The sequence below is a fragment of the Sapajus apella genome, unplaced genomic scaffold, assembly GCF_009761245.1.
Source record: "Sapajus apella isolate SASKATOON/1434 unplaced genomic scaffold, GSC_monkey_1.0 scaffold59, whole genome shotgun sequence".
Classification (NCBI taxonomy): domain Eukaryota; kingdom Metazoa; phylum Chordata; class Mammalia; order Primates; family Cebidae; genus Sapajus; species Sapajus apella.
The window spans coordinates 13,575,346-13,602,509 of record NW_022436999.1 but is presented as its reverse complement, the minus strand read 5'-3'; the positions used below and the strand labels follow the sequence as shown (position 1 = coordinate 13,602,509).

Genomic DNA, 27,164 nt, shown 5'->3' with positions numbered 1-27,164 from the left:
CAGAACAGAATACAGCAAAGTGGCCACGTCTGGAGAGTTTCAGAAGAAAAAAGAAAAGGTGGAGTAGGATCCCAAATAATCAAAGACTTGAGAAGAGAAAACTTGAGTCTTGCAGTGTGAGAAGAAAGATTCTTAAGTATGCCTGAAGGAGAGGAATGATGGCGAGAGCAGAGTTCATCCTAAACAGGAACACACGAATGCTGGGCGTCTTACAGGGGCTTTCCTTGGGCTTTACTGAGAGGCCCTTAGTTCCCAGATTAATCATGGGTGGAGCATCCTTAAACAAGCAGCAGACTTCCTAGCTGGTTTCCTTGGCTAAGTCCCCAAGAAAGAGTGTATCAGAAAAGAAATACTGAGCACCAAAAGAGTAGATGGACTTGGGGGCAGAAACAAAAACTAAGGGTTTTTAGTTTTATTTTGTTGTTTCAAAATGGCCTTTGATGCATCCGAAATGGGGGGAAAAAAAGCCAATATTTAAATGAATATTTTTCCTTAAGAAAGGGAAAGCTTTCTGCAATGCCTTTTATGCCAGTTTAATAAAATACAAAAATAGAGGTGGTTGCCTGCCATAGTGACATGAACACTTAAAACAGGAGCCCTCAGCTGCCCACCCCTACCATAAGTAGAAACGGAAACACGGGCAATGTTGTGCAACCAAATAAGGGAAAATGTAAAAACACAATGAAGATGAGGCATTGGCCAATAGAAAGCAAAACAACTTATCTTTCAAAGGACAAAAGTTGTCTTTAGAGTCCTCACGTGGCAGGGACTGTGACCAGACTCATTCCTGATTGGCTGCAACACACAACTTCTCTCTCTGTCTGCTGTCCTGAGAAGGTGTCTCCCTAGCCTTGACGTGAAATCTTGAGGCATTTTAGCAAATTTCCTGGTAATTCAAATAATCTTCTAACCTGGCTATATGCTCCATTGCTTTCCCACTTCAGTTTTGATCGCTGATACTGGTCCATGGTGATTGCCTAATATGAAGATTTGAGAATTGTAGAGAAGTAAATTAAAGGAAGGAAAAGCAGCAGTTATTCCAAATGATGCTATTCAAGTCCAAGCATGTGGGCTGCATTTATTATAAAGGCAGGTGGTTGAAAGACCTAAGTTTACAAGACTCATAATTAACTGGCTTTCAGCAGAAGGTGCAGAAGGATGCTGCCAAAATGCTCTGGGACAAATATGTGGACAGTTTTCAAGAGCTCTGGGAGACAAGACTGCAGAAAGCCTAGCAATTGGGTAATTGTCTCCTAGCAACCAACACTGTTTAAGTAATCAGTAGGCATTCCAGTCAGGAGAGTCCAGAACATTTCAGTTGCACTTAACACTAAGTAGACCGGCAAGTAGAATCAGTTGTGACCATATTTTCAATAGCACTTCCTGAAGAAAAATTTCAGCATACCTGACCAGCCTGAGTAGTTCAAGTGTGTTTTCCCTTTTGGTACAAGAATTTGAGATGAGAACTTTGAAACCATAAATATATTTTCTAAATAAGGGTAATTTGAACCATTTTATTGAATTCACTGAATTCTGATAGAAAATCCAAAGATGTGGACACTTTAGTTGGAATATGTAGGACACTGTAAAGGAAATAGGGTGCCTGTCATTGAATGTCCCTTTATCTCATGACCAATGGAAATACTCAAGACCTATGCATTTTCATCTCAGTCTTGGCAATGCATTGTATAATTCGCTTGAACTGCTCACTTTTCTACTCCCAAATGAATACTGAGGACCTATTTTTTTCCATGGTGTCTCCTCTTTTCCTCCTTCCAGAGTCATGACACCCTGTTCAAACTCTCTAGACTTCAGCCAGTTGTTTGGCTAGATACAATTCTCAGATGGGCAAAGGAACACATGAATGCTATGTATGCATGCAACAGGAACCTTGCACAGAGTAAGATTTTGGAAAAATTTCAGTAATATCAGATTAGTATAATTTAGATGAATACTGAGAAATGGCACTTAGGGAATATATACAAACACGTGTATATGCAAACACACTCACACACACACACACACACACACACACATATACACACACTTAGGTACATAAACTATATCCAGTTGATTTGAGGAATCAAATAAAATCAGAACATATATTGTCTGCTTTGTATACAAAGTACTTCAAAGGATGAAAAATGTATTAAACTTTTGCACAGGCCCACAGCGTAACTTAGAGTATAAAAGCAGAGATGAGGAAAATCTGTAAATAAATGTAATACGGACTACAAGATGATAATAGTAAGCCTCTGTTACATTCCTGATGCTGAGTATGATATACACAGTTCCCAATCTCATCAACCTTAAGATTTAGTTCTCAAGGAGCTCTTATACTTATTTTTTCCCTAAATGCTCACCCCCAACACTATGAGTAGATATTATTCATATTTTATAGATAGTAAAAACGTGGCTTGGTATGTATTTAGTGACTCCAAAGGGACATAATTCTCAGTTTTACTTTGTTCTTCCCTGTGGTTTTTATTCATTATAAATGTCAGACTTTGTATAGGATTTTAACTCCAGCTTTAAGAACAAGACTACTCTTATTCAGAATGTTCTGTTCAGTGCAGATATCAAAGGTGTGCAAAGCTGATTATGTAAGCTTATGTGCCATATGAAATGGGATCTAATAGGCAGTTATTTTTCCACTCACATTCAGAAAGTTCATTGGAAAGTGAATTTCTTGAATCTCAGGACCTCTTTTTCTCATTGAAACTGTTTTATACATGATTTCCAAGTTAGCCACAAAAGACTGATTTAACTACATATTGTGGCACATTGCATAGCAGTACTTTTCAGATACAATTAAACAATATTCATCTTTGTTTTATGGGAAATTTTCATCGTAGATTCTATAAATTCATTTCTCTCTATCTGTACAATTGAATAGAGGGGAAATGAGCTAAAAGAACTACATTTACCTAAAGGGAGTCATATCTCTGTAGCAACCAATTAACAACTCACTGTCTCTTCCTTTCCCCTGGTCTTTGCTTGAGGACAGCCCTTCCTTAAGGATCCTATTGTCATCACATTGTAAAACTTCAAAGCTTCTGCTCTGGGTTAGGAACAAAGAATAACTGTGGTCCCAGGCTCTGGAATCCAACCTCTCCTGCTTATATATAATGCATATGACATTTTGGGAGTTCCATTTAGAGCATTCAATGATATCTTCTGATTTTTTATAAGTTATCAAAGAATTTTCATTTTTTATTCTCTTTACAATGTTTATTCCATATATCTAATTTTCATATTGAAAAATTTTAAGATTTAAGATATTTATTTAAATAAGCTTGATCCTTACCATGGCACATGAAGACAGAAGAGAGAATTATAAATATTTCTTAAGACCAAGTGTAAGTTGTATAACTAGGCTTCATGGTAAGAGTTAACCAAGTGTAGTGTTTTATACAAATACAGTGTATGAATTTTTCTGGATAGGGATCCATAATTTTTACCAGATTGACAAAAGTCTATCTCAAAAAGATGAAAAACCAATCATGTGAGAGTTACGATTATTTGTGAAGTGTTGAGTCATTACTCCATTGTGGAATTCAATCTACAGCACATCAGCACTGCTTCCTGAAAATGCAAGTCCCAACTTCCTATTTATACTCCAAGCCCTAAGCTTTATGCCAAAAGTTGCCTGGAAAAACCAGACATCCTGTTAGGTGAAGCCAGATATAAGTGATTCTACCACATTTGACCCAAGCCAATTAGAAATATCTTTTGTTATTTCCATCTGAATTTTGAGTGAATGAGGTTTCAAAAAGAATGTAAACTTAACTTGAAATAGGCTTGGAAGCATCGTTATTTCTAACATGCCCCTTTCAATGAAACTTATAAGCTTTATGGTTTTATTTCTAATGTGCCAAGTAAAGGACTTTTAAAGAAGTTGAATCTTTAGGCTAATAATTGAAGAAACTTTTGCATGGCATTCTTTATCCTCTCCTCTAGAAAGATAAAATATATTATGTAATTATTAACTGCTACACTTACTGCTGGTGCTGGTTATAAATGGGAGATCTCGACCAGCTGTTTTTCTAGCTCAACTGAAAGCAGAGCAAAAGGGGAATAAATGGACTTAATCATCAGCTTGAAAGATGAAATTGTATTATTGTAGCTTCCAAGTATTGAGCTCATACAGTATATTAGGTACTATACAAAATGCATTACATGATTGTCATGTTTTATCTTCACACCAATCAGTTGTTAATTAACCCCATTTTACAGACAAACAGACTGAGCCCCAGGCCACACACCCAGTAACAGTTGTCTGATTCCACAGTCCTCTACACTAGAGGTCAGAAGTCTTAATTTCCTGACATTGGGAAATTAGAAAATAGGATGAGTTGCCAGTGAACTTCAAAAACGTTTCTTCTTTGAGGGTCAGAAAGTGAGAGCAGGATCTAAGTTTCACTACCAACTCTCTCTTTAAGAGAAAAAAATAGGTTAAGATGACCTCATGGAGTTCACTTCACCATAGTCTTTTTTGCCCTTGAAAGGAAACTGCTTTCACAGGAAGAGTCCTAAGGAGCTTCAGAGTAGATAATTTGGCAGTTATAACAGAGACAAAAGAAAACTGGGATATCAGAGGAGGAGTATTCATTGTTTTTTAAATGCCTTTCTAGAAAAGCAGTCCCTCCTTGTATGGCTAGAGTAAGGGGAGGACACATTCTGTTTCCCACTAGAGGAATTATGTGAAACAGCTCATCTGTGTAAAATTGGCCTTGGCAGTGCTGCCGAGACCAATGAAACCTTAAGGAATCTGCTGAGCAAATGCTGGTTGTGCAAGCTGTTGGCCAGAAAACTGGGGCGTGTTTTGCACAATGAAGCCTTACTCATTTCAGCATTGCAAAAATATGAGACGTATGCTGTAACTTTCTCATAGCATGTCAGTTACCTCTTCCTCGTTGCCTTTTTCACTCCAAGTCTTTTCTAAAAACTATTTCCAGAAGAGACTGTTGACCTTGTATGCTTGAACAGCCCTGAGGCAGTTAAGACAGGGCCACCAGTGGCTGCACAGCACACGAACCACTGATTTTCTCTTAATTGCATGTTCTTTTTCCTCATACCTACCTGTAGCACCTACAGGCATTATTTGGACTTTATAGGGGTGCTGAGGGTTAATATTACTGACTTGAGTTGTTCAACGTGTCTTTCCTGAATCCTTCTTATAGCACAAGATGACAGGAGATTATTTCCATCAAAAAAGTGCTTTTTTTTTTTTTTTTTTTTTTTTTTTTTGCTGTTAACAGTAGGAATAGTTTCCTCAAGTTAATGGAATCGATTGATATTCTGCTTCAAGTAAAAATCATCATGTTGAGTAAATGGAGCTAGTGATCATTTCAAAGTGGATTTGTTCCTTTCCCAGCTTGGGTCTTTCTGGGGTGTTTTAAGCCCTGTCTTTTCTGATTTTGATTTTCCACCACTGAAAATTGGCTACAGCAAATGTCATCGTCTTTCTCTACCCTGAATGCGTAGTGTTGTGCTCTTCACGGTATTCAGCCAAACTTTCTCATCTTCATCAACTCTCACTGATGATCCCAGGGGTATAAATCATCTCTTACACTGCATCACTTATTTCCTTGACTGCTTTGACTTTTCCCCATTTGTTGCTGTGATTTCTGAACTGCATGTATCTGATTTGCCTTTTCCATGCCTCTGCCATGGCTGTAGGATTTCTTTGTGAACAGTAACTCCAAGCAGGTAAGTGAGCTACTACCTAAAGCTTGCTTAATATAACTCCTTGGCTCACTGTAAGCTTGAAATCTCCTTGTTATCCAGGATTTTGTTTTTGTTTTTTAAATAGTGTAATCTAATGCCTAGGTAACTCCACTTTGGATTTCAACTCTTAAATGAATATCTTAGAGGTTCGCCTGGAATTTTAGCACGAGACAGTTGACATTTGATCACATAGTGCCTCATATTATAAATTTCATATTGCCTTTGTTTTCCAAACTATTACACAGTTCTAGAGCTCTTTGGTTTCCTTACCTTTTTTAATGCTACCATTGTTGGCATAATAATTTATGTAATTGTTTGTTTTTTTCCCTCCTAATTTTTGAATGGGAAATATTTGAAAAAGGCTTGATGGTATATATAAGACTTGGACTATTGTCTTCTGATAGTAATTATATACTTTTTACAGATTGCATAGGCTGTAGTTGAATTCAGATGCTTGATACGTTTAGCATCTGAGCAAGCCAGATTGCAGCCACGTCACTACAAATTCATTTTCTTTTTAAACTCTAAAAATTTAAACAGTAGTACAGACTCATGTTAAAAACAGCAGTCTGGTCCAAGATTCAGTAGTTTGTAGAACTGATAATGTTTGATGTTCTCCATAAATTCATGAGGGTTAGCAGGAAAGTACATAGAATTTTTAGAGCTTAAATAGACTTTAGAAATACCACTTTAATTCAACCTCCTCATCAAATGAGAAAACTTTGTAGGTAAGTTGAATGAATTCACCTAAGATTCTTCATCTTTGTGTAAAGTGTACATATAACTTTGCAAAAGAAAGAGCTCAGTTTTCTTACATTTCTAAAATGCCATAATCTACTTTTCAATTGATCCTCTCTGCTAATGAAATCAAACTTGATATTTATCAAGTTAGCCTTGACCTTTTTCTTATTACAAGTACTCCTGTTGCTCAGTTTACTCTAACAGTATGTTATATATAATTATTTTTGTTTGTTCCACCTAAAATTATAACTGGCCATCATAGCTTACAGATTTCTGTACAGCAACAGAATATGGAAATAGTGTTTTATTGTTAGTGTAAGTAACTGAACTCATGCTTCAAACTGCCTGTTCCTATTGTTCATCAGGCTCCAGGGTAATGAAGGGTACCATCTGGCTTTTGGAGCTTCCTGTTGTACATGAAGATGTTTGAGAGGTTTTATCGTTTAGCTTTTTTGAGTGCTCAGGATGCAAATGGTTCTGGGGTGAATGGGCCTTGCAAGTGGCTGGACCGGCAATGGCAAGCCTCAGCTGAGCCTGATTCATAGTGACAGTTCTTCTGTCTGCAATCCATAGGAATCTGGGGGACAAAAGGAGGGCACCACTCACTGATAATTTATGCACACTTAGCATCTTCAACTTAGAAGCACTTTGTTCTTCCAAATAATGCTTTTTCAAATGTGGGTGGTCAGCTTTTCTTCTTATTTCCTTTTACCAACTAGACTGTAACCTTTGTTTCAATTCCACCATCTCTCCACACTCCCCACCTCACCATCTCAGCTTTGCCCATGTGTGTATGTGTAGAGTGTGTGTAATGTGTGTGTGAACAAAAATGTAAAGGAAAGTGCGTGTCTGAAGTCTGAATGTCCCTGTTGGACTTTGATGGATTTCTTTCGTGCTCTTTACAGAAAGAAGCAGATGCCATTGATGACACTCTGAGTTCCAAACTTAAAGTCAAAGAGCTTTCGGTGATTGATGGTCGGAGAGCTCAGAATTGCAACATTCTTCTGTCGAGGTATTGTTGATGTTGAATAAACATTCCTAGTAGGACCAACATTTTCATTCTGTGGCTCAAAACCACATGTTAGTGATTTTGTTTTAATTGTACTCTGCTGAGGTACAGTTCTTTGGATTCCCTTCTGTTAAAATGAGAACAGCTCTTGGTGCTTACTTTCCCTAGTGGAACATATCAGAGCTGAATGCCTTCTTTCCCAAAGCTTAATTTCCACAGACCTCTAAATTTAAAAGCAGAACATCTTAAGTCAATCTTTTCTTCCCAGAAAGCCTGTAAAATGGACTTGACTTTTATTTACACTTCTTGGCCTTAGAGATATTTTGGTCATTTAGTAGCATTGTCTCAGAATCAGGACCAACAGATGAAGGCTCTTTTATTTTGCTTTCTAAAGTCACCTTTTTACATTTCAAGGTTATATGATTTCATGCTCTTTTTGAGCATTTTTATAGCTAAAAGGATATGTAAATCTCAAACCTCCATGAAATGTTAATTTTCCCAGTTCAGCCTTGTTCAGAAATCTTTCTCATAATTAGTGAACCATCACAGCCTTGGAACTTGAAAAGAAGAAAGAAAATTTGGGAGCCTGAAATCTGATTGCAGCTTCGGGCAATGTTGTCAGGTTGTTCTGGGGATGTCAAATAGCTTTTCTTTATATAGTTTCTTCTTTTCTATAAAAGGAACTTTCACGTTAGGCAAAGACACCTAATACTTATGGAGTGAGTGAAGATATAAAGAATCTTAAATGTTAGGGCTTTAAAGATAAGTAACATTCTAGAAGGCATGTTGCATATGCATTGAGGCTGGTATAAGGTGACTTCTTTTTCAGGGAGAATGAAGAGAGGGAAAGTAGTAGTCCTTATTATTTCAATGTACTTAGAATGAATGAATTTCTTTTAACACAAAGAGCTGCTGCTTGGTTTTCATCATGGAAGTTGATTCTTAGCCAGATATATATTACTTCAGGGAGCAAATGTTTCTTTCAGTGAAGAGAAATTGAACCTTGTGAGATCTTTGAATTTTAACGCAACTAGTAAGGTAACCTGAACCATCCTGTTAGTGTTTTATTTCTGCCTCTGGCTGAAAGCTGTGCAAGTGACCAGACCCTGTATTTATTCTGACTTTTGTGTCATGAACTATGCTAAGGTTAGATAAAATATCTATCTGCTTTAGGAAGACACCACTGAAAATAATTTGAAGGTCAACTTAGTTTTCTTTTACAGTAACCCTCACCCCTTATCCACAGTTTCAGTCTCTGTAGTTAGTTATTCATGGTCTAGTACAATAAGATATTTGGAAATAAACTGCATTTACATAACCTTTATTACAATATATTATAATTGTTCTATTTTATTTGTAGTTATTGTTGATCTCTCACTGTGCCTGATTTATAAATTAAACTTCATCATTGGTATGTATGTATAGGAAAAAAAACATAGTCTGTGTAAGGATCAATACCATCCACAGTTTCAGGCCTCCACTGGAGGGTCGTGGAACATATCACCCTCCAATAAGGGAAGACTGCTGTACAGTGTAAACAATTCGTTTTGTTACCTTTTTATAAGTAGTATTTCTAATAGCAAAATTAAATTAATTTGGGGAAAGTTGCAGGGATTTTTTTTACATCCTAGAATTTCTGTCTATATTTTATGCTTGTACCATCCAGATGAATGCTTTAAAACACTTGGCAAAGGGAGCTGTCACAGAATTTCTATAGTGTTGAAATGCCTTTAGAGTGAAAACTGTGGTCTCATTCCTCATTGACGGATTATTCAGTAGTACTAAGTATCAGCCAGGGTAATTAAACTAGATATAGATAAGGTTACATCTCTTTCTGGCAAATTTCCCATTCTATTATTGAGGGAATTAGTTTATATTTGTGGTATGTATTCCCTTGTAACCTTAGGCGCTGACACTTTTGAGGTGACTTAGAACTTGAATGTATCTAAACTATCTTAAAACAGTTTTAAGAACTGGCCTCATATCTGTCAGATTATCAATTAAAATTCAGTTTAGTGGATGTGTTATTACAGTGAACACAAAAAGCCTGTTGTTGAGATCAGGAGTTAAGGACCACCCTGGCCAATATGTTGAAACCCCGTCTCTATAAAAATACAAAAATTAGCCGGGTGTGGTGGTGCACACCTGTAGTGCCAGCTACTCGGGAGAGGTTGAGGCAGGAGAATCGCTTTAACCTGGGAGGCGTCGGTTGTAGTCAGCTGAGATTCCACCACTGCACTCCAGCCTGGGTGATAGAGCGAGACACTATCTTAAAAAAAAAAAAAAAAAATAGTGTGTTGTGTGTGACAAAGTAATGTTGAGTCCCGTTTGACCTGCTGGCCATTGGCCACGTTCATCAGGATCTGAAGCCTTCTCTCCCACAGAGGATTCAGTGCCACATCCTTTCGTGCTCAGTGGTCAATTGTTCTACTCTCTCATCAGGAAAGCACAGAATGACATGTTAAATATTGTGGTAAAAGGGAAAAAAATTAAGCAAACTTATAATTTGTGTTCTATTTAGTTTTTTAACCAATCAGCAGTTTACTTTTCATTCTTTCCTTTTTGTTGGCAGTTTATTACTATGCACAAAAGGAGCTGGGGCATAAAAGGAGGAGAAAGAAATATGAAAACGTGTTCAACACTTTTTTTCTTAGACAGTCACCACTTTGGAGCATTTATTTACCTGGCACCGTTGAGAGCCATAGGATATACTAAAAGTTAAGATAATATTGCTGCCTTTGAAAGCACGTGACTGATTGGAGAAGAAAAATGACACCTGTGAGAAGATTTGTGCGCAGTTCAGGGCTTACACTGGTCTGACTGAAGGACACAGAGCTCAGCTGTGTAGGAGGGGCGCCAGCAGGGCTTACTATAGAAAGTGGGCCTCAAAGGCAAGGACTGTTACATGACAAGAGGAGACCAGGAAGGCAATGTCAAGGAGGCATGCAGCAGCAAAGATGTGGGAGGGACATAAGCATAGCTAGTAAAGAGAGCCCTGCAATCCCGGCAGAGAAGTATCAGTTGGATTGAATGAAACCAGGCAGGAGAGCCAGAGATTCAGGACTTGTGCATTTATAAGGTCATGGGTTAGCCCAGGATCACATCATAGCCTCCTCATCTGTAAAATGAAGATCATGAGAGTAGCAGCCCTGCAGTGGCTTGTGACAATTCTACCTAGGATGTGTGCAGCTCCTGAAAGGTGCCTGCATGGGTACTGCCCTGTCAGTGTCCTATTTATGTATCCATGGGATCAGAACTGGTACCGTTTGTTCAGGAGGACACCATGTGTTTGTTTAATAAAGTTTTTTAGTTTGGGCTTTCGGTTTTGCGGGACAGGTTAGAAGGGGTTAACAGCTGGACCAGGGAAGCCATCAGATAAGTGTCTCTGTTGTCCAGGTGAGACTTGATGACTGAGGGACAGCTTTAAGAGAGATGAAGAAGCCCATGAAGCCTGGTTTTGTGTTTGGGGACAACGAATAGGAATGTTTCAAAGATTATGTCAGCATTTCCCACCTGCCCACACTTACTATCTTTCTTTCCAGCTTATTTCATTCCCAGAAGCTGGTGAACTTCTCTGTTTCTTATCTTGCTGTCTCGGGATATATTTCCTGGCAATGCCATCATTACACCAGACTTTACCACAGTGAAAGCCTGTGGCGTATTCCCTGGGCTATATTTTAATGAACGCTTGTGTTCACAGTATTTACGATTATGCCTTAAGTGTCTTCCTCATATTTTACAAATGTCAGTGGACCCTTTTGGTCAGGGGCACCTGCCACAGCTTTGTCTGAAGCCAAGCAAGGCAGTTAGAAAGAGGCCAAGGCAGGGAAGAGGTGCCGACTCTCCCCATGGCTGAGTGAGTAGGGTATTTGCAGCCTGAGTGACCAAATCATTTGAAGCTCTGAGAGAGAGATGGCCTAAAAGGTGTGCGTTTGAATGGGGAGTCCAGAGCATCGGGGACCATGCCTTTCACGGGAAGAGAGTAAAACGGGCACATCTTGGAGAATTCATTTCTCAGGTCCTCAGGGAATAAGCAACTTTTCTACTGTGTATGGGTGACATGTAGCAATTTAAAATGTACTCTGTTTTATTCCCTAAAACAGACCTCTCCTCCAAAGGGGTTGGGGGAGACAGAAACTTGGAAGCAGGATTATATTGCAAAATGAGCCCACCTAAAACACAATTTTATGAAGTGTTCTGCTGTTCTTTTTTTTTCCAGATGCTCACTTAGCACGGCAGCCTGGGTGTAGTAAACCACAAAAAGCTACTCTAAAGTAGGGGGATTTGGCCTAAATCCACTGAAGCAGAGCTAAGGCTGATCTAGCCATCCATCCTTATCTTAGTTACGCCTGGATGTTCCAATTCTCTTGGCAAATTTTTGAAATACTTGTGCAGAGCAGCCTAGAGTTGAATACTGTTTTAAGATGGCTGGTTTGTTTCCTGCCTAATAAAGAAAGAGTAGATGTCTCAAAAGTTGCCACCCTCCAGCACTCTAGAACAGTACCAAACTTTAAAAACATTTAATTACAGAGATTAGAGACCGATTCTGTGGATGACAGATGATACTAAGAACTCTGCAACCTATAGAAGCATCCCCAAGGGTGGGGTACCTTTCTCCCCTTTCCCTTAAGATAGGGTTTCTTTGTCTGATCCAACAGGCCACGTGCATGGCGTTTTGTTGACAGGTAGATTTTCTTAAGTACTAGCCATTAAAGTCTCTAGTCTGTTTGTGGGCCACATTAAGAGAAACCAAAATTGTTTTGAATTAGAGCTGGTGTTTAGTCCAGACAGCCTCTGGGGGTTGAGGAGCATAAATATATACAATTTCAAAAGCAAGAAGTTCTGTGCTCCATATGGGGAGCTAATGAAATGCAAATCTGATACTTCAAGTATTGTTCTCACTCTGATTTTCAACTCCTTTTCTTTTAAATGCAAAACAGAAGGACTCAGCAGAACTACACCATAAAATGGTTTCTTCAACTCGGTGTGAAAGGACACAGAACTAGTTTATTTTTTTTCTTATAAGCAGAGCTCTTCTCGTGATTATAGATGTTTTCACAGCCAGTTGGTTTTCATCATTGGCAGTTTCAGCCTTCCCTGTTGTTACTGTTTCTTGGCCTTGCATGGCCGCACAATGGTGTTTACACTTCAATTGACTCAAGGGCCTCTAGTGTCCTGGAATCTAGGGCTACCCAGTTGAGGCCTTGATCCTGTAATTCAGTTTTCCCGCTGTTGTATACTTTACCCATGCCAACAGCTAAATTGTTCCATTTAAGCAGGGGGGATTTTCTAACATTGGTATACTGAGAAACATGTTCATGAGGCAGTGATCGTACCAAGAAGGACTAAAACCATCTGAAAAAGTCTACCAGGGTGAGGGTGGCTGAAACGGCGTGGGAGTTATAATGGCACCACAGCTCAGAGGAAGTGATAGAACGGGCCTTCTTTGTCAGCTTGAACAATTTCACATTTTGCCTAGATGCTTTATCAGGTTTGAGAACATGAAATAGAAGAGAATGGTATTATTACTGTAGGGGTCCCAAATTTTTTCCTTCTCTTCTCTACTTAATGGCACATGAAATAACATTCAGTTTAAATAGTAGGGTGGATGGTTTTAACAAAATCGTGTCCCAAGTCTAGAAAAAAAGACAAGCCAGAGGCATCCTTGGGGTGGTGCCTCATCCAGCTTTACCTGGGGGTTCTCTTCTTTTACACTGCCTTCGAGTGCACGCTTTCACTTATTCAGCCCTCCCCTTCATCTGCAAGCCCATGGCTGAGTGTGTGCTTTACACACCTTTGTGTCTTGAGGGCTGCATCATATCTTCTGGTTCTCCCAATGACTATAATCACTGTTAAGGACCTCATCTTCTATTTCCTTCTTAATACCCCCAGGCCTAATGGATGTCATACACAGAGAGGAAACACTGGTGAAATAATGGATATGACAGTGCTTTGAAAAGTGATCTTAATTACCATACTAAGCACTGTTTAATGCATTCTTAGCTGCATATGAACATTTAGGTTACAAAAGTGCTGCTACTTTGTTTTTCTAGTATAGAAAAGTCTATCTTGTAGAACGTATATATAGTTTATTATGTTCGAAAATGGCCAGGAGCTTTGCTAAGCACTTTGCTTAATCCTCATGTGCACACATACAAACACAATGCTTTTTTTTGGGGGGGGGAGGGGGCAGGGATGCAGTTAGGTAGTTATTACTATCCCTGTTTTACAGATGAGGAAACTGAGGCTTAATGAAAATGTTTGGCTGTAGTCACACTGCCAGGAAGTGTCAGAGACAGGACTGGGGCTCAGTCTAATAGAAGATGAGGTCCTTAACTGGGTCACACCAAAGCCCTACCTTCAAAAGTTGCATGTGACATATGTACATCTTCTTGCTCTATATTTGTGTGTTTACATCTTTATCTCCAGTCCTAAATATGACTCTTCTTCAAGAGCATAGACTAAAAGAACAAATCAAGTCATGTAAATATGCCACATTAGTTATAGGTTGGAAGGAAGTAAGATTTTTAAAATCTTACTTACATGCATGGGGAGTCATGCCTGTAATCCCTGAGCTTTGGGAGGCCAAGGTGGAAGGATTGCCTGAGGCTAGGGATTCAAGACCAGCCTGGGCAACATAGTGAGACCCCCATTTCTATCAAAAAAAAAAAAAAAAAAAAAAAAGAAAAGGTCTGGGTCTAACGCTTACAAATTAAACAAAGGAATGGTTCTCTTGTTGTAGCTAATAATGCAATTAAGATTTTTTGCTCTGGGTAGGACTATTGTTACTTTTTCTTTTTTGAGACAGAGTCTTGCTGTGTCACCAGGCTGGAGTGCAGTGGCATGATCTCGGCTCACTGCAACCTCCGCCTCCTAGGTTCAAGCAATTCTTCTGCCTCAGGCTCCCAAGTAGCTGGGACTACAGGCACGTGCCCCCCACTCCCAGCTAATTTTTGTATTTTTGGTAGAGATGGAGTTTCACCTTATTGGCCAGGATGGTGTCGATCTCTTGACCTCACGATCCGCCCGCCTCGGCCTCCCAAAGTGCTGGGATTATAGGCATGAACCACTGTGCCTGGCCTTAACATTATATTTTATAGTCAATACTTTGTTGTTCTGACAATCAAGACACAGATTCCTGATTAAATTAGTAAATCATTTAAGTTGATGGTAGACAGAAAAAGAGAAAACAGATTTGTATTTTTGTTTAAATCCTTCCCTAAGAGATATTAACTAGGTAAGGAATATTTGTATAAAGAATTTGAGACTAGCAATCAAGACTCTTGGGTTTGTGGTTACTGTCATTTTTTATGTTTGACCTTGGACAAATCACTTGGCCATTCTGGGCCTCAGTTTCTCTATCTATTAACAAACGCCTTAATTATGAAGTACTTGTACACTTTATTATGCATATTATCTGTTTCTCAACTTTCTAACAATAACATGAAGTTTCTAGCCTTCTCAAAATCCATTTTTTACCTGACAGCAAACTTTAAACACTCCTGACATATAAACAGGTCAGAAACTTAGTTCCATCCTCTCACCTGCAATTCACGGATACTATGTGTAAAAGAAAACAATTGTGTATGGGTATTTTCCCTAATTCTAATCTTCCAATCCTTTGCTTAGGAAAACTAAATCATAGAACATAGCAGCTTTGTCCTCTGTGTAAGCAGAGCATTACAAAGCCCTCAAAGAATGTTAAAGCAGTTTTAAAATCCTATTTTTAGGTTCAATATTGTCAGGAAATAAGCTTTCACTGAGAGATTTTGACAAAAAAAAAAAGTACTTGAAAATCAGCAGCTGGAGTAGCAAAATGAATTATATTAAATTGTAATACTCAAATCAATATGGTTGATAACAAAATATTCTTTCTCCAGGTTGAAATTATCCAATGATGAAATCAAACGGGCAATTCTAACAATGGACGAGCAGGAAGATCTGCCCAAGGACATGTTGGAACAGGTGAGCTACCAGATGTATCTCAGAGTAGAAGTGAAAACCGACTCTCAACAGGGAGTGGGATATTGAGAACCTCCAGTAGTTGCTAGTGGACCATTTCCTATCTATGAATTGAGGAGGCTGAACCCAGTTTCCATGTGACTCTGTTAGGAAACTTAATGACCTTATTCTCTCATTGCTTCCCAAACTGATGGGTGAAAGGAAGATCAAGTATATCAAATGCCTAGGATCCACAGTGTCCCTCAAGCTGCAATTAAGTCTTATACCTTAGTAAATCATATAAATCTACTGGCTCTAGTAGAAAATGTGTGTTTCACAGGAATATGGAGAATCCCACTAGCACTGTGAGATTGCAAACCATACTACAGAAACTGATTCATTACTAAACTCTAAATATAATTTGTGTCTTGGTCACCAGACCCACAACCATGAAAATGACCTTTAAGCACCTAACACGGTCATCTGTATCTAAATACACATGTGTGTCACAAGGCAGGTTGTAAAAGTCTTGAGGCTAAGTCTTACCTTTGTACATTGTACAGCACCCTCTTGGGTTATAAATAGCAGTAAATTTAAATGCTAGGGCTAGCAAGAACAGGATTTACACCCAGGCAGTATACATCTTTGCTCATGGTATCTTGATATAATTTTTATTATCCATGACCAAGCAGCCAGCATTTCTACAGCATTCCTGTGTGGCCATTCCAGCTGTGTCATGGGTTGTTTGGCATCTTTGTCTAGTTGTCCTCAAATAACAATGAGGACAGTGTTGATCTTTAACATATTCTAGGGATATTCACCTGTCTCTGCCCCCTGCCCCTCAGTCTGGGCCTAAACTTTTCTGTGCTCCACGGTGATAGTCTCAGGATGCTATAAGACTGTTCCATCCTTCTGTCTCATTGTTTTGGGGATGGGCTCACATTTTAAGTGGTTTTGGTCAAGAAATCCATATTTGTTAGAGTCAGGTCCACCTAAGGTCAACTGTGGGCAGATGCAACTACGATTCCACACTGAACTCGGGGTTGCATCTGTAGGCATGCCCTGCTCCAAGAGCAGAGAATAAGGGTATTTTGTGTTGTTAACAGTAATCCTGAGTAGTGAAGTTGCTCTGGGTAGAGTGCCTGTCTATCTCCATGTGCATTTTCCATGGTTCTCATGATGTCCTCAAAGGTCTCAGACACCACACAGGGAGGAGTGATATTTGCAGAGTCACTCAGTAATGGACCTGCCCCTGCCTGCAACCTCTGCAGCTGGAATAGTCCTGGGGGAAAACCATCACATTTCCCGTGGAAAAACTTTCCATGCTGTCCTTTAAAGGTTTTATTTAATTATCAAAATAGTTAATAATTATGTTCTCAAGTCTCTTGGGGTGCTCTGTGTATGGTTTTAAAGGATCCTCTGAACCCAGAATTCATTTTGAGAGCATTTTCTGTCTCCTCCACACACCCTTCCCTCCCTCACTGTAGACCAGTCACATAGTCTTTGCTCTGGGACAGTGGAGCGCAGCTCCCTCTGGCCCTCCCAGGTGACCCTGCCTTCGAGCTGCTGCACCCAATGTGCTAACCCAGAGTGAAGGACTGTGTGTAAAGCTGCTTTAGTCCTCCTGCCTTCAGCTCCTATTGACAAGGTCGTATGTTTTAAAATTCCACAAGATCTGTTTACTGTGGAATTGCATCCAGTGAAATTCCTCCTTGAGGGAAAGGATTTCAGAATCTTGCCAAAAGGGCCTGCAGTGCAAATAGAATGTACTTCAAATAAATACAAGAAAGAAAACCAGTCTACTGAAGCAGAATCTGGCCAAGTAGGAAATTTTTGACCTGGCCTCTCCTGATAATTCTGTGTGTGTCTTGCTCTCTGGTCATCTCCCACGCTCTTTCTTTTCTTCCTCATTTTACTATTTGTTCTTTACTTCCCTTTCCTCCATACAGCATTCTTCCCAGACAAGTGTTGAGGCCAGCCTCTCCTTACTCCTATTTAGGATGTGCCTGTTGGCCACTTTCATCCTCTCCTCTCTTGCTGCTTGCAGCTGCTGAGGTCTGATCTCAGCTGAGAGCTATACACTCTTCTTTCTTGGAACACATATCTTTATCCTTATTTCCAGATATCTGTCTAACTCTCCATCCTCTCTTTTTTTTTTTTTTTTTTTTTTTTTTTTGAGATGGAGTTTCACTCTTGTTACCCAGGCTGGAGTGCAATGGCGCGATCTCGGCTCATCGCAACCTCCACCTCCCGGGTTCAGGCAATTCTCCTGCCTCAGCTTCCCGAGTAGCCGGGACTACAGGCACACGCCACCATGCCCAGCTAATTTTTTTTGTATTATTAGTAGAGACGGGGTTTCACCATGTTGACCAGGATGGTCTCGATCTCTTGACCTCGTGATCCACCCGCCTCGGCCTCCCACAGTGCTGGGATTACAGGCTTGAGCCACCGCGCCGCGCCCGGCCCCATCCTCTCTTAAAACTACCCATGCACAGTCCTTTAACGCAACTCTCCTTTGAGAGGGGACTGAGTTTTTAGTGTGGCTCCTACTGTGCCCTTTTAGGTAACAAAAGAGATGTAGTGACTGTGTTATTCTGAACGGGGGCCAAGTGGGCTTGACACAACAAGTTGGCAGGGAGAGAGGGGACTGTGCGAATTAGTGAAAGGATCTCTGAGGGTAGAACTCAGTTTGCTTGCCCAGTAGGTAAAAATCCAAGCTGAGGGACGCTGGGGTGATGCTTTCCTCTCTCTCTTCCCTTCTCCTTTCCTTCCTACCTTTTTTTCCTTGCACTGAGAAAGAATAAGATACACGGCTGGGCATGGTGGCTCGCACCAGTAATTCCAGCACTTTGGGAGGCCGAGGCAGGTGGATCACGAGGTCAAGAGATCGAGACCATCCTGGTCAACATGGTGAAACCCCGTCTCTACTAAAAAATACAAAAATTAGCTGGGCATGATGGCGCGCGCTAGTAGTCCCAGGTACTCGGGAAGCTGAGACAGGAGAATTGCTTGAACCCAGGAAGCAGAGGTTGCAGTGAGCCGAGATTGTGCCACTGCACTCCAGCCTGGCACCTGGCAACAGAGCAAGACTCTGTCTCAAAAAAAAAAGAAAGACATCCTGAACAGTGTCACCGTTTGAACACAGGAACAGAAATGTCCAGGAGCTATCAGGCCCCTAGACCTATGAACTCCCTGGCATCTACTTCCATCTTCCCCCACTTCCATCCCATTAGGAACAAGAGGATATCCCTTCCCTTTGCTCTGGCCCCTTTCCTTCCTTCTAGTCAGGACCCCAGCTGGACTGACTGCCCCCTCCTCTAGATCAGCCCTACTACTCTTAGCTCATTCAAGTGTTAGCCTTTAGCACTTAAACACACCCCTACATACAGCTCCTACATACATATCTCACACCTACACACCCTGCACACACACACACACACACACACACACACACACACACCCCTACACATCCCTACACACACTGTGCGCACACCCCCTGCACACACACATACACACACACATCTTATGCACAAGCCTCTCTCAAGACTCCACATCCCCACCTAGCTGCTGTCTTCTCTCTGGCACAGCCAGAGTTTTTGAAAGCCGTCCACACTCACTTCCCATCCACTCCGCCATGCTGCCCTCCTTTCCTCCCTAGAGCTTTTCTCAGGGGCACTTGCAGCTTCCCTGTTGCTGGAGCCAGGGGACACTACAGGGCCCTCATTTTCCTTAGTTTCTTGGGGGTGTTGGCACCCGTGGCCACTTGCTCCATGCTGAAATGCTGTTTTCCTGTGGCCCTGTGAGCCACGCAGGCCTCTCTGGCTGCATCTCTGTGGCCTTCTTTTGAAGATTTTCCCTTTCCTTGTCCTGGCCCCTTGAATGCTGGTTCTCTCCAGCCCTGCTTTTTTTCCTCTTGATGACACCTCTCCTAATCTCACTGACACCCATGCCTTCACTAACCTACCTGTTACAACCAATGCCATGCCTCAGCTTCCCAACAGATCTTCCCAGGGCTTCAGACCCTTTCTCCAGCTGCATACTAGAAATCTCAACTCGGTTCCATGCAATCATTTTGAACATTAAACTCACCTTCTCCTCCCCATCCCAGCCCACCCTACCTCCAGCCTTCTCTTCCTGGGTTCCCTGTTACATTATTGCCTAAGCCAGAAGCCCAGGCATCGTCTTTGACTCTTCCTCCCTCATAAACCACCATCCATCAAGTCAGGCCAGTTCCATTCAAGTCTCATAAATAGCTCTAGAGTCTGGCCACTATCTCCACCCTATCCAGACCACCATCATCTCTCACCCAGATTACTTACTCCACTATCTAATCATGACTCCCTCATATTTTTAATCCCTTCTAATTCTTTTTCCATCCTGCAACCACAGTGATTTTTTTTAAAAATGTAAACTCATTCTCCTACATGAGATTTTTAAGGTATGTTCCAGTGCCCTCAACATAAAGACAGAACTTCTTACAAGACCTTGCTACTCCCTGCCCTTGCCTACCCTGCCCTTTCCCACTGATGTTACCACTGCTCTTCCGCCTGCCTAAGTGCTGTGCTGCTTGTTCCAGAACCCGGCACACAGTACACACTCTGCCTGGAAGGTATTCCAGCCTCACGCAACACTTCCTTGTAATTCCCAATCCCCTCTCTCTGCTGATGTCACCCAGACTAACTGCCTTTCTGAGGTCCCTCAGTTAAATCCAACAAACATTTGAAAACCTACTAAATGGATCATCCAGTTCCAGCATCAAATTTTGGGGAGAGTATCAAAGTCAAGAAGGTCAATGTTAAAAAAAAAAAAAAAGAGGCTAAAGGCATTTGATCTAGAAAACAGCATGAGTTCACAGGTCTTGCATAACATCCAAAACATGTATACCTTGAAAGAAAATTATACACGTAGAGAAGTACTGTTTCAGTTTTAAATATTGTTACTATTTCTTCCACATTCCCTGCTCATTTCTTCCTTCTAAATAACATATGAAATTAAAAACATCAAATCCCACTGTGTTCCTCTCACGTAACTCTCCAAGAAAGGGGGTAAAAGATTAAATTAGATAGACTAGAAAAATAAGAAAATGGAATGGAAACTACCAATGGAATTATTCATTAGAGCATGATGTAACAGAAAAGGCATAGAGTTGGAAGCCAAGAGACCTAGGTTCTATTACTACTAATCATTACACAAACTTGCTTTGTAATCCTGGGTCAGTGGCTTGTTCTCTCTGGACCTGAGCTGTATCATCTTCTGATGACAGTGTTGACTCTCTAAGGTTCTTCTAATGGTCTGTGAAAAAGAGGTTCCAGTAGAGAACTCCCACAATTCTGATTTGAGAGGCAGTAGAGAACAGAAAGGTGCCAGCAATGAATTTTATACCTATAATTTAACTACTTTTAAGTAAAAATGGAAATATTTAATCATATCTATTGTATCTTAACCTGTGAGCATAGCTTATAAATTCAACAAGAGTTAACATTTTACCTTGGAACAAACCAACTGAAAGGGTGAGAAATTAGTACATGGATTTAAGTGATATACCTCAGTTTTAATATTCACATGTACTTTTCAGCTCTTGAAATTTGTTCCTGAAAAAAGTGACATTGACCTGTTGGAGGAACATAAACATGAACTGGATCGGATGGCCAAGGCTGATAGGTTCCTTTTTGAGATGAGCCGGTGAGTTTGAAAGGGCTTAGAATGTGAAGATGTCCCTTCCCTTTCTGAGATTCATGAATTTTCAATTCATGTTGAATTGTTCGGGCTAATTAACCTGGCCTAACTTGAAAGCTTTTTCATTCTGAAACTCTTCTCATGTCTGAGTCACATGGAATTTGTTTTGTTTATGTCAGTTCTTGCCTATGGGTAAGCCAGGGTTGGAGTTTCTTCACAATTATCTCTATGTCTGGGCCCCTTTGGCCTAATCAAGTCATAACTTTTTCTGATTCCAGTTAGTATCATTCTCCTCACCAGTTTGATTTCTTGGGATAGTGTCTCATACTTTCAAGTAGCTTAGCATGGCAAGGTGGTTGTAAAATAGAAAATATATATATATATATGGACAAACTCTGGCAATGTCAGCCTCAAGCCCACACAACTGAACAACCAGGATCTAGATGTCAAATCATGACACATGCAGACATCACTAATCGATCATGGCACTCTTCCCACAGAGCCTTGGCAAGCTCTCTGAACCCTTCTCCAAAAAGCCCTGAGGCAGCCACAGCTTTGTAATTGGGTTTGGCATATGAGCTAAGTCGATCTGCCATCTCGGGCCTAGAAAATTGATTCCACATTAGAGAAGGACCAGTGGTCCTGAAATTCTCAGTGAACCTCAGGGCACAACTCTTTCCCTTAGGGGAGCTGATCCAACAGGGAGGTTTGCAGATGGGTGTGAGGACGAGACAATGTGGAAAGGGGATGCTGGAGACCAGTTTTTACTTTGGAAAGTTAAGAAATTTGGGAAAGGTGTAGGGAACTGTCCTTTATTTGCAGTAGGATATTCTTTACATTTTTGTTCCCTTAAACTCTTCTAGGCTCAAAAGAGTTCTTCCTGGGACTCTGGAGGAGGAGAGGGGCTTTAGTCAACAGCAGCCGGCTCCCACTGTCTTTTAGCAGTTGGTGTTGATTGGAGCTAAGGACTCTGCTGCAGTTGACCAAACAGCCCCTGAAGGTCAGACCAAAATGGGCTCTCCAGGCAAAGCTGGCTTCATGCCCTGTGCTCCTGTCCATGAGAAGAACCGATGTCTTTGTGTTGGGGGAGTGGGTGGGTGTTGGGGAGATGCTAGGCACCCCCACCTCCATATCCGTTATTAAGTGAACATAGATGTATTAAGTAAATATCAATTCGTCCACGTTTGCTCTTACAGAATTAATCATTATCAGCAAAGGTTGCAATCGCTGTACTTCAAAAAGAAGTTTGCAGAGCGTGTGGCAGAAGTGAAACCTAAAGTAGAAGGTAAATCAAGCTGCCTAGATTGGAAATGATGTTCATCATTACAGCCCATTTAAAAGTGCAGTCCAAGTGCAGATAGCAAACAAGATCTTCTTGGTGATTTTTTATTTGATTTTTTGGCTCAAAGTCTTTAAAATTCTGAGGGAAGATTACTTAAGGTCAGTGCTTGATGCACTGGCCTAGGCTCGGGAGCTCACAGCACGCCTCCTGGGCTCCTCTACAGGGTTGTGCTTTTGACTACCTGGGTGCTGGTGAGGAATTAATCTCACCGCTACTAGCATTAAAGCTGTAATTAGCTTCCTCACAACAGAGCCTTAGTAGATTTTTCAAAGGGAAGAGTGAGGCTGTTGTATGGTTTGATTTTTAAATTTTTTAAATGTTTGAAATGCAAGCAAGGCAACTGAAGAGCATAGCCACAGAATGCAGGCTGGAATCAGGCATCTGCGTAAGCTCTGATCTCTGTTATGACACCTGCAAGCTATAACATGTAACACATTTGACCAGTTTTCTGTCAGTGGAATTGATCAATACTCCTGTTAATCTGACCTACACCAGACAAGTAAGTGTTAGGAAAGAAATATTGGAGATGGAGTTGCTATTCTAGGTATTCCTGAGTGCTCACGACCGATGAGTCAGCCAAGAAAGGGCTGAGAAAGGATGGGATTTTGCAGCTGTCTGTGGGTGTTGGTAACAACTTGAGTGGCTCTCCTTGTCCATGTTCTTTGCTTCCGGTTTAAGTGTTTTGAAAGTGCTCTGGGTAACCCAGTAACTCAGTCTTACATCTTCCATATATGTTATTATGTGTGTGAATTTAGGATGGGTATCACTGAAATGTCTTGATTTCAAACAGTGAAACACTTGGTAATCATTGTGTTTTTGTGTGTTTTGTTTTGAAGCAATTCGTTCTGGCTCAGAAGAGGTGTTTAGGAGCAGTGCCCTGAAGCAGTTGCTGGAGGTGGTTTTGGCATTTGGAAACTATATGAATAAAGGACAAAGAGGGAATGCCTATGGATTCAAGATATCTAGCCTAAACAAAATTGCTGACACAAAATCCAGCATTGACAAGTAAGTGTGGGATCTTCCAACACTTAGGGTAGCCAGGTGCAGAGGTCCAGGCTCAGATTTGTCCCCCTCTGGTCCTCCTCAGCCTTCATGACACTGCTGTCTTCAGTTTGAACTTCTCTTTCTCACTACTTTCTTCCCTTCTCTGACCCTGATTCTTTCCTAACCTCTCTCATGACCACAAGTATCTCACACATTCCTGTTGGACCAATTATCCTTCATCCATTTTTGGTCCACAGGGACATCATCTATTCCAAGTTTTGCTGTTGTTTTTGTTTCATCCTGCCTTTAAAAAAAATTATTTTTTGTAAACTTTTTATTATAGCATAAGAAGTTCACAAAAAATAATGTTGGGCTTGATGATTTTTCACAAATTAAACACACCTGTATGCCCAGCACCCAGATCAAGGACAGAATGTTACCAGCACTCTGGACATCTCCCCACAACACCTCTACAGAAAACTGTGTTCCACAGAAAAGAAAAAAAAAAAAAAAAAAAAAACTGTTAGTTGATGCTAAATTATGAACCTTTTTGGATTTTTAGGTTTTTCTTTTATGCAGTGGATCTATATTAAAAACTTATAATGTATAAATGCATTTTGGCTATTGATATTCAGTTGGTCATTGCAGGACTCATTAAAATGCTTCCTAGAAAGTGTTCAGTGCTGCATTTTAGGTGAACAGATTCTCATTAAAGACACCAAGATGTGAAAACGCTCTTATGTCATTAACAGTGTAGGGTCATTAGGCATATTAACTCGAGTTTCCCTGAGAGCTTTGTTTCTCTGAGGTTCTCACTGACTTCAAAGGAACTTGCACAATTGTTTCTAAGGTAAGCTTCTCCATACCCAGGTTCTTTTTAGAAATATGGGCTCTTAACCCTAATTACTTCTAACTAATAAGGTCTTGTACCATATATTTTCTATAGTGTTCGTGAAGCATAGTGTCCTGGCAATCCTAAATCCATCCTAGAAGAAATAAGCAACGTGTTAATTTGTTGTTTTTGCATCATGTAGAGATAGATTAATGAAGAGCAGCTGCTGTTATAGCCCTGCCACCTTATTTTTAATGTAAACACTTGATCCTTTTGAGAGCGCTTTCACATTTGATTGTCCCAATAGCCTGTAAAGTACACTAGCCAAGTACTGTTGTCATATGTTGTCAGAGAAGAAACTGACTCAGGGTCAGGTGGCTCATTCACCTTGCCTATGGTTACAGGCAATATATTCGGCCTTACAGGTAGGTATTTGACACCGGTTCTGTTGGTCCAGCCACAGCTCTGTTAGCAACAGAAGGATCTTATTTGGAGGTTGTAGTAGGGAATGGCAGATCTTATTTGCGTCTAAAGAGCAGCTACCTTTTTAAGGAAGGGCATTCTCTTCGACTGAAGACATATGAAAGCAATCCCCCACCCCCAACACTTACCAATAACCTGGCCCTTACGTGATTATCTGCTTATTTACTGAGGCTACAGAATTTACATAATGTACAAGCCTTTTCAAGCTAAAAAGAACAAGCTAAAACTATTTCTGATCTTTTTCCTCTTTTTATTTTCTGCCTTTAATATTTGGTCCCCAAATGCAGCACCCATGCCTTATACACCTTCGTGCCTAGCAAAGTGCTTTGCTTGTAAGCAGTCACTCATTAATGTTGCTCAGTTGAATCTAAGGAGATGGTGTAGGTAGTGAGACAGTCAGCAGGAAGGGAGCATTCACTCAGCTTTGAAGGCTTGGTTACTGGTAATGACTAGGGAAGAATCAAATGTATGGCTGTTGTTCCTTCTTTAAAAATTTTCATTTAGTCAAATGAGGTAGTATTTGGATAGCAAACAAATATGGAAGATCGGGTCTGGTTTATAAACCTTTCTACAACAAGAAAGGTGTATATGGTTAATGAAATTAATTGAATTGTTTCTCAAAAAGCAAAGCATTTCTCTAAAAAACAGAAAAAAAAAAACCTCACTCTGTCTTGTGATGGTAGCTGGCATTTTGCCTCCTCCTCAGCCCCTTAGATAAGAAGCACATGGGCAGACAGGTAGTTTCTGTCAACAGCAAAACTGAAATGGAGGCCAGAGCAGTGGCTCATGCCTGTAATCGCAGCACTTTCAGAGGCCAAGGCCGGGTGGATCACCTGAGGTCAGGAGTTCATGACCAGCCAGGCCAACATGGTGAAACCCCATCTCAACTAAAAATACAAAAAAGTGAGCTGGACATGGTGATGGGCACCTGTAATCCCAGCTGCTTCAGGAGGCGGAGGCAGGAAAATGGCTTGAACCCAGGGTGCAGAGATTGCAGTGAGCCGAGATTGTGCCATTGCACTCCAGCCTGGGTAACAAGAGTGAAACTCTGTCTCCAAAAAAAAAGGGCTGGGCATGGTGGCTCATGCCTGTAATCCCAGCACTTTGGGAGGCTGGGACGGGTGGATCACGAGCTGAGGAGATCGAGACCATCCTGGCTAACATGGTGAAACCCCATTAGCCTGGCCATGGTGGCATGCACCTGTAGTCTCAGCTACTGAGTCAAGAGAATCCCTTGAACCCAGGAGGCACAGGTTGCAGTTAGCTGAGATCATGCCACTGCACGCCAGCCCAGGCGACAGCGAGACTCTGTGTCAAAAAAGAAAAAAAAAACTGAAATGGAAGGATGCAGCTGAACATATGAAAAATAAATGGCCAAAATTTTTGGCCACTGTTTTGCTTTGGTGGGCGATTGTTTACTAATTATTGAGAGACTGAGAGTGAGAAAAATAAGGATTTATAGGATTGCATTGTCTCTGTGAAACACAAGGGTAACCAGAAATGGTTTCATTGTTATAGAAAATTGAAAACTCTGACTCATTTTGGTTAGAGGTGAGTTAGGAGTATTGGGGCTTAGCATTGTGAATTAGCAAACTGCCTAAATTATGGAAAATTTTTTAAAGGAATGTATTTTTACACTCCTGATTCTAACTTAAATAGATAAGTAGTTCTTGATTCTCGCTGCTTGATAAAATCAACAGGGAGTTTTAAAGAAATCCCATGTCTGACTCCACCTCATTCCAAATAAATGAATCTCTGGGGTTGGCCCAGGCATCTGGAGTCCAGGTGATTGTAATGTACAGCAGTCAGTGACGATGGGACCAGTTGAACACAGTGTTGCCTAATAGATACTGTTATCCTACACGCCTGCCTTTTCAATCCAGGTCAGTCAGAGTTCAGCCCTGTCACCACCAGAGAGGGAGCTGGCACAACCAACTGTTGTAACTACTAAGAGTTATGCAGTTAGGAGCTGAAGTGTTGCTAAATTAGGAAGTGGATTCAGGGCTGCGAGGATATCACATGATGGCAGTTATGGCCCACTTCCAGGTTCAGCCCTGAGAGAGGGGGCTTTCTAACTTTCTGGCCACTCTTTGGTTGAAAGCCTATTAAAAAGTATCAATAGGTGGACACAGTGGCCCATGCTTGTAATCCCAGCACTTTGGGAGGCCGGTGTGGGTGGATCACCTGAAGTCAGGAGTTCAAGACCAGCTTGACCAACATCGTGAAACCCTGTCTCTACTAAAACTATGAAAATTAGCCAGGCGTGGTGGCTGGCACCTGTAATGCCAGCTACGCGGGAGGCTGAGGCAGGAGAATTGCTTGAACCTGGGAGATGGAGGTTGTGCCACTGCACTCCAGCCTGGGAGACACAGCAAGACTCCGTCTCAAAAATAATGTCATCAGTGAGTTACTACTTCGTACTTTAG

General features: G+C 40.9%; 1 protein-coding gene across 4 annotated transcripts in view; it reads left to right on the top strand.

The window, feature by feature from the left end:
* Nucleotides 1-27,164, top strand: part of DAAM1 (dishevelled associated activator of morphogenesis 1) — a 194,007-nt gene that overhangs the window by 154,297 nt on the left and 12,546 nt on the right. For 3 of the 4 annotated variants that reach the window (XM_032245945.1, XM_032245947.1, XM_032245946.1), the window contains 6 exons: nucleotides 5,683-5,712; nucleotides 7,377-7,483; nucleotides 15,361-15,445; nucleotides 20,997-21,103; nucleotides 22,294-22,382; nucleotides 23,276-23,444. In XM_032245945.1, coding sequence (XP_032101836.1) covers nucleotides 5,683-5,712; nucleotides 7,377-7,483; nucleotides 15,361-15,445; nucleotides 20,997-21,103; nucleotides 22,294-22,382; nucleotides 23,276-23,444 — 587 coding nt within the window. The remainder of the gene's footprint in view (nucleotides 1-5,682; nucleotides 5,713-7,376; nucleotides 7,484-15,360; nucleotides 15,446-20,996; nucleotides 21,104-22,293; nucleotides 22,383-23,275; nucleotides 23,445-27,164) is intronic. The other variant, XM_032245948.1, reaches the window with a different exon arrangement.